Source organism: Choristoneura fumiferana, chromosome 4 (assembly GCF_025370935.1).
Source record: "Choristoneura fumiferana chromosome 4, NRCan_CFum_1, whole genome shotgun sequence".
NCBI lineage: Eukaryota > Metazoa > Arthropoda > Insecta > Lepidoptera > Tortricidae > Choristoneura > Choristoneura fumiferana.
In genome coordinates, this window is record NC_133475.1 from 15,335,552 (window position 1) to 15,343,881 (window position 8,330).

At 38.6% G+C, this 8,330-nt stretch overlaps 2 protein-coding genes across 3 annotated transcripts in view; both read left to right on the top strand.

The window, feature by feature from the left end:
* LOC141427563 (uncharacterized) overlaps positions 1 to 8,330 on the top strand; it is a 271,369-nt gene that overhangs the window by 69,501 nt on the left and 193,538 nt on the right. The gene's annotated exons all lie outside the window — the stretch shown is intronic.
* On the top strand, positions 23 to 1,559 carry LOC141427072 (uncharacterized). The gene has a single exon (XM_074086302.1). The coding sequence runs from the start codon at positions 649 to 651 to the stop codon at positions 1,372 to 1,374; it is 726 nt and encodes a 241-aa protein (XP_073942403.1). The 5' UTR covers positions 23 to 648; the 3' UTR covers positions 1,375 to 1,559.

Sequence of the window (8,330 nt, forward strand, 5' to 3'; positions counted from 1 at the left end):
TTATTTAATCTATAATCTGTGAGTTTTCCGTGTACTATTGACTTTCAGGGTAAATCGTGAGCTGAGTCTCATAATTCAACGAAGATCTTGACCTATAATAAGTTTTTTGGTGAAAAATTAATTTTTAATACAAGCTTATTTTGCTGACTGTACTTTTTGTTGACTTTAACATTTGTATACCAAATTTCATGTCGATGCCATTAACCGTTGAAGAGTTCCGTCCTGCGGAGACGATCTTGGCCGGACTACCAAGATGTCACTACCAGATTATAGTATTTTCATGCAATTTACATAAGTATGCCAAATTTCAAGTCGATCCAACTACTGGAAGTTGGTAGAATTTAACGGGACAGGTGAAACTGGTGTACTGCCGTTTCGGCAAAATATTTATCGCCGAATTTCACTTCCCAAAAAACTTATCGCAGTAGTTTCATTTCCTAAACGAATCTTTTTTCGGGTAGGCGGATATTAAGTGACAACACACCTTTAAGATATTAAAATTTAATAAATTGTAAAAATCAGTTATATTTACTAAATGGTATATGAACCAAATGCATAATTGATAGAACTCCCCTACCAGCAGTTTATTTCACTTTATCTCAAGCATAATAGAAGTTTTGCGTGACACTTATTTTTCACCGAGTCATCATGGATACAAAAGCACTCACAAAATCCATGGACGAACTGGCACAGATGTTTCATGCAAGGATGAATGAGTTTGAAGCGAATTTGTCAAATGCTGACTCCAAGGACTACACCCTATCTTCAGTAGCTGCAGACTTCATGGGTTTTAAGTCCTTTGTTTTGAAGGCTCTGGAGTGTCTTCAAGTACAGGTGAAGAGCTTGGCGGGACAAGTGGATCAGCTGGAGCAGAGATCACGACGAAAAATGGTGCTTGTGCATGGTATTTCTGAGGCTGACGCTGAGGACACCACTGTTTTGGCTGTAGAAGTTTTCAAGGACCGCATCAAGTGTGACGTCTCAGTGGAGGACATTAGTCGCAGCTTTCGTGCGGGGCGCTCTCAGCGTGGCAAGGCAAGGCCCATTTTGATAGCTTTTCGAGATGTGGTGGTCCGAGACAGGATCTGGTACTCCAAGACCGCGTTAAAGGGTTCTGGCATCACACTGTCAGAGTTTCTTACGCTACCACGCCATGAGACTTTCAAGGCTGCGCGGGAGCGCTTTGGAATGCGGGATAGCTGGACACGGGACGGTGTTGTGATGGTTCGCGGAGGCGACGGCGAGCTGCATCGTGTTGCGTCGGTAGCTGAACTAGACAAGATTGCTGTTCCCGCTAAGGCTTCCGGGGGTGATGCAGTTTTTCCTGGGCGGCAGCAGCGACCGAAAAGGGCGGCTAGAAAGGAAAACAAATAATTTTTTCCTTTATTAATGCATATCTTGGTTTTGGTGGAGTGTCGGTGCCTTTCGTATTTGTCCGTATAGCACTGCACTGAAATCCTTTCATTTCTTTTACTGCTACCTTCTTTGCTGCAAATATTTCCTTTTCGTTGTTTATATTCGATTCCCTCGGTAATGATTGGCATTGACATAACACTAAACTGAACCGTCATCCGTCACGCTGGCTTGACTGACAGTTAACTTTGACAGTCGGGTCCAGTGTTGCCGGGTAAATAATTATTGGTTGTGTTTTGCTATTGCTTAATTACTAAACTTATTAGTGCTACGCGTTCAACTGTTATGCGTTTAGTTATTCTTTTTTTGTTTCTTTCTGTTGTATTTTTTACTGCTGGTGGGTTAGTTAAAATACCGTTTAAATTGTTTATTTTTTAATATTTTTTATTGTAGTTTTGTGTGTTTATATATTTATACACACATATATATATTATATACATAGGTTTATAAATTTGATTATGTCAGGCCAAAGTGACAATAGTAATAATAGTGACAACTTCTTTTCCTTTTCTTCTGATTCAGATAGTGACATCAGTTTTAGAAGCTTACCTCCCTCTTTGCATGACATTATTGATGCAGAATGTAGTGCTGCCCCTAAAAACTTTAATGTAGTGCATATAAATGCGCAAAGCATTCCTGCTCACTTCAGTGATATGCTGCTAAGCTTTGATAGTGAGAACCTACATGCCATCCTAGTATCAGAATCTTGGCTTAAACCCTGCCTACCTTCTTCACTTTATAATATCCCAGGTTTTAATCTAATTAGAAATGACCGCTCGGGTAGGGGAGGTGGTGGAGTTGCCATTTATCTCCGATCTCACATTCCCTTTTCTATTATTAGTTCTTCTTCCCCTTCCCCAACTCCGTCTGATACTGCAGAGTATCTTTTTTTGAACGTAACTCTTTCGCATGCTAAAGTTCTTCTTGGAGTCTTTTACTCTCCATCTCTTCATGTAAATTATTTCTCGTCTTTTGAAAAACTCCTTGAGGATCTGAAACCTTGTTTTGAGCACCATATTGTAATGGGTGATTTTAACACCTGCCTTCTTAAAGATGATTCTCGCTCGAAAACTTTAAGATCCATTATAGAGTCTTGTGATATGAGCATCTCCCTTCTGATGCAACACATAGATTTCCTAATTGTACTCCTTCTCTTCTTGACCTCTCTATAGTTTCCTCACCAGCTCATATTGCAAAATTTGATCAGTACTCTGCAGATGCTTTCTCCTATCATGATATGCTGTATCTTTCCTATAAAATCCGGCCACCTAAGCTCAAAGCTAAGGTTCTTCTTCAGCGTAATTTTGGTCGAATGGACGTTGAGAAGCTACGCGTAGACGCATTTGAAGATTGATTGGAGTGTCGTGTCTGGAGCGGCCACAGTGAATGAGCAGGTTGATTTGTTCAACTCTTTAATGTTCCAGCTCTATGATGTGCACGCTCCAGTACAGCCGGTCAAAGTTAAGCATCTTCCTGCTCCTTGGTTGACTGACGAAATCAGAACTTTAATAGCCAAGAAGAATCTGGCTAAGTCGAGATTTAAGGCGGACTCATCCGAACGCAATCAAGCGAAGTATCGCGCATTGCGTAATCGATGCAGTACTATTTGTCGGGATGCTCAAAGACGTTACATTCACAAATCAGTTGAAAGTGGAGATCCCGCCAAAGTATGGAAGTTTCTCAAAAAGTTAGGAGTTGGGAAGTCGCAATCCAGTCCTATCTCCAGTGACATCAATTTTGATGTGCTTAATCAACACTTCTCCTCGTCTGCTGTTTTTTCTGGTCCTGAAAAGGATGCGACCCTTAAATATCTTTCATCAGTCCCAACTCCGACCACTACTCCTTTCTGTTTCAGATCATTTACCGACAGTGATGTTAAGGAGAGCATATTATCTATTGCGTCTAATGCTGTTGGTGTCGATAGTGTGAGTCGTAACATGATCCTTCCTTTACTTGACTTGCTTCTTCCTGTGATTACTAGTATCCTTAACAACTCAATTTCCTCAAACGTGTTTCCTTTGTTATGGAAGGATGCTGAGATAGTCCCGCTGCCTAAGAAGGCAAATCCCAGTTCCTTTTCTGATTACCGTCCTATATCCATACTCCCTTTCCTGTCTAAAGTTTTGGAGCGTCTCGTGCATCGACAACTATCATCTTTTTTAACACGTAATGACCTTCTAAACCCACTCCAATCTGGTTTCCGTCCTGGTCATAGTACGACTACCGCTCTCATTAAAATCACAGATGACATACGTCTAGGCATGGACAGCAGAAAGTTAACGGTCTTGACGCTGCTTGATTTCAGCAACGCGTTTAATGCTGTTGATTTTGACGTATTGTTGGGGATTTTGGGTTCCCTTAACATATCTCCTGCGGTAATTGATTGGTTTCGTAGTTACTTGGTTGGGCGTCGGCAACGTATAAGGGTGGAAGTTCCCCGTTCTTCTTGGTGTAACCTCTCAGCGGGTGTACCGCAGGGCGGAGTGCTCTCCCCTTTATTATTTTCCATATTTATTAACTCGATTTCTCATAATCTTCTCTCTTCTTATCACCTTTATGCTGACGATCTCCAAATATACTCCCAGGGTAGACTTGATGATCTACCTAATGTAATTGATGCCACGAATCTCGATTTAGCCCGGATTTTAAATTGGAGCAGACGTTATGGTCTAAATGTTAACCCAGCAAAAACCCAGGCAATCATAGTCGGCAGCTCTTATTTTATCTCCAAATTAAATATCAATAATCTGCCGTCTATACTTTTTAATGGTGTTACGATACCTTTCTCGGCTCAGGTAAAAAACTTGGGTGTCTTTATGGACCAGACTTTATCTTGGGCGCCGCAAGTTAAAGAGGTAAGCAGGAAGATGTTTGCTGCTGTGGGGTCTCTGAGACGGCTTCGCAATTTTCTCCCATTCGCTACCAGGGTTGCGCTGGCAAATTCTCTTCTTCTGCCCATTTTGGATTATGCTGATATTTCCTATCTTGATCTCACTGAGGAGCAACTGAATAAGCTTGAGCGCATCCAAAATGTCTGTATTCGGTTCATATTCGGATTACGGAAATATGACCACGTCTCCACTTATCGCACGCATCTCAAGTGGCTCCCCATTCGTTTTCGCCGTGACTCTCATATTCTTTCTCTTTTATACAGCATACTTTTCAACCCCACAACTCCAGAATATCTCCAACAACGTTTTAAGTTCCTGTCTTCCATTCGGTCTTCCCAAAATTTACTTCTCACTGTTCCAATTTCTTCCTCTAAGTTCTATCATAACTCCTTCACTTGCACTTCAATCCTTCTATGGAACTCTCTTCCCCTAGATGTGAGGAAAGCTAAATCTCTTCCTATTTTCAAAAATCTCGTCAAGGCTCACTTCTTGACACTGCCTTCCTAGCTCTGTCCTCAGTCTTTCTGTGTTTATTTATTTTATTTCCTAATTTCTTATCCTTTTTCTCCCTTTGCGGCCTTATTGTTAATTTATATTGCTGTTTTATGTTAGTGGTTTATGTATTGTATAGTATTGCATGTATGTATTTATATAGTTGTTCATTTGTATTATTTTAATGTTATTTTTTTGTTTTGTTTTATTTTCTGTTTCTGTTTCCGCCACCTATTTTTTGTAACATATATAATTTCTTGTCCCCAAGTGGTTGTCTGGAAGAGATCGCTTTTAAGCGATAAGACCGCCTATTGTCTACCGTGAATCTAAGTGTTTATATTATAAGTTTTTTTTACTGCTTTATGGTGTGCAATAAAGAATATTTGTATTGTATTGAATCTTTTATTCACATTTCACATTTTATTCATTTGGTCAAATTATCATTGCATAATTTACATTATCAAGTTTTATTATGACATGACCAACGTTTATTGCAAACGTTTCTTTTGGCTAATATTATGTTCCAAAAAATGTTTGCTCAAAATTACACTTTGCACACGAACCAACACAGAAACCAACTGCTACCAGAAAAGTAGGTTAGGTTAGGTTGGAACTGCGTCCCCACAGAAACGAACTGCTATCAGAAAAGAAGGTTAGGTTAAGTTAGAACTGCATCCCCCACTAAAACGAAATGCTACTAGAAAAGTAGGTTATTATGCCATGTAATATTTTGAGAAGAGAGCATTATGCCAAACGATACATTTGAATAATATGAAATACTTGGTAATATGAAACATGACTAGGTTATTATTTTTGAAATAATAATTTGCCAAACATATGTTTAATAACTGTAAAATTGCGATAGGTTGTTTTAGCAAATGATATTTTGCCAAATGATAATTTGAGTAAAATATTTTGGGATGAGATACTTTGGGAAAAGTTTTTTTTTACATACATTAGTAATCCGGTGAAACTACATAAAAGCTTGTAAAATAGATTTTAGTTAGCGTTAAACTATAAAGAAGTTGTCAAAAAGTCACAATCTCACATAATACATACATGCTATATTAAATATGTCCGCAGCCTTATTAGTAAAATTATATATCTAAATAGTAGGTACAGTCAAAGGCAAAGATATCGACACGGCCAAAGTTACAAAAATATGTATACACGGCTTATGCACTTAAAATTAAGGCCGTGTATACATATTTTTGCAACTTTGGCCGTGTCGATATCTTTGCCCTTGACTGTACATAATAGTATATTATTCTCAACACATTTATGGAAAAAATCCACAGGAAACTTACTGAATACGGGGCATTAAAATTTCCTGTACTATTTCCTGTGATATTTAACCCATATTAAGGCTATACTGATTACTAATTACGATACAGGTGGAAAAACATTAAAATTCGAAAAAAGAGTCATCAGGCATTTTTAACATCCTGATTCATTCTAAATATTCGCAAGTTTCCGGAAACTTCCCTGCATTATTGAGAAAGTTCAGCAACTTTTTTGTGCTGAGTTCAACTAGAGTTTCGTCTTTGAAACATTGGCAAAACAAAATACCGAACGGTAGGTATGCCTTTCATTTCCCGGAGGCAGGGCCAGGCCTAGTAAATGCTCCTTTAAAGAACCACAAAAAAAGCTGACGTAGCAGCGGAAGTCGAAGCAATTAAGAAATAACTGAATTACCAGGGTCTTGGTTTAGCGCACAATTTTATTCCATACGTCTTTGTGACCCTGGTCCATGGAGTTTTGGCATATTTACATGGACTCATCAAAGAGTGGCAAACAACTATTCAACACAACTGTTGAAAAAATGGTTTGTTAACGCTCTCAAAGAAATTCACTATTAAATAGTTATCAATGTTATTATAGCTATCTAATATATTTTATACTAGCTTTTACCCGCGGCTTCGCACGCGTAAACTATTCGGTCTGGTAGTTGCAATTGAAATTTTCGGGATTTTACAAAATTCCCCTGGAAATTTCCAAAATTTATATCGTGGTCTTCATTGAGGTTGTGTTGTAAATAACTGTATAAAATTCAAGACTCTAAACCCAGTGCTAAAATTTCAAAATTTTTCTATATCCAAATTTAAATTCATATCATTTATTCAGTAAATAGGCCGCAATGGGCACTTTTACACGTCATTTTTTAAATACCAGCACTTTCGGAAGACCATCATTGCCAAGAAGAATGCGCCGCAAGAAGCTTGCAGAAAGTCATTTTTTCAAAATAAAATAAGTACAATAAAATACTTAAAACTACAGTAAGTATACAATTAAAGAAAAAAATTACAAAAATAATAACAATAATACACGGATGTATGGGGTCCCTTAGTTACAAAACTATCCCGTAGAAATATCGGGATAAAAAGTAGCGTATGTGTTATTCCAGACGTCCGGCTACCTACATACCAAATTTCATGCCTTAAGCCTAGCGGTTGTTATTTCGAAATTTATCCTATCCGTGGAATATCGGAATAAAAAGTAGCCTATGTGTTATTCCAGAGGTCCAGCTACCTACATACCAAAATTCATGGCTCTAAGCCCAGTGGTTGTTATTTCGAAATTTATCCCTAGTTATCCCGTAGGAATATCGGGTCAAAAAGTCACTTAAGTGTTATTCCAGATGTCCAGTTACCTACATACCAAATTTCATGACTCTAAGCCCAGCGGTTATTATTTCGAGATTTATCCCTATCCCGTGGAATATCGGAATAAAAAGTAGCCTATGTGTTATTCCGAGGTCCAGCTACCTACATACCAAAATTCGTGGCTCTAAGCCCAGTGGTTGTTATTTCGAGATTTTATCCCTAGTTATCCCGTGGGAATATCGGTCAAAAAGTCACTTAAGTGTTATTCCAGATGTCCAGTTACCTACATACAAATTTCATGACTCTAAGCCCAGCGGTTATTATTTCGAGATTTTTATCCCTATCCGTGGGATATCGGAATAAAAAGTAGCCTATGTGTTATTCCAGAGGTCCAGCTACCTACATACTAAATTCATGCTCAAAGCCCAGCGGTTGTTATTTCAAGATTTTATCCCTAGGTATCCCGTGGGAATATCGGGTCAAAAAGTCACCTATGTTTTATTCCAGACGTCCAACTACCTACATACCAAATTTCATGACTCTAAGCCAAGCGGTTGTTATTTCGAGATTTTATCCCTATCCGTGGGAATATCGGATAAAAGTATCCTATGTTTTAATCCGGTTATAAACTAACTTTCTGCCAATTTATTCCAAATCCGTCCAGCCGTTTAAGCGTGAAAAAGTAACAACATACTCACTCACTCACTCACTCACTCACTCACAAACTTTCACATTTATAATATTAGTAGGATTAAGCCATGGTGGCCTAGTGTTTGACCTATCGCCTCTCAATCAGAGGTCGTGGTTCAAACCCCGGCTCGCACTTCTGAGTTTTCGAAATTCATGTGCGGAATCATTTAAATTACCCGGAGCTTTGCGGTGAAGGAAAACATCGTGAGAAACCTGCACAAACCTGCGAAGCAATTCAATG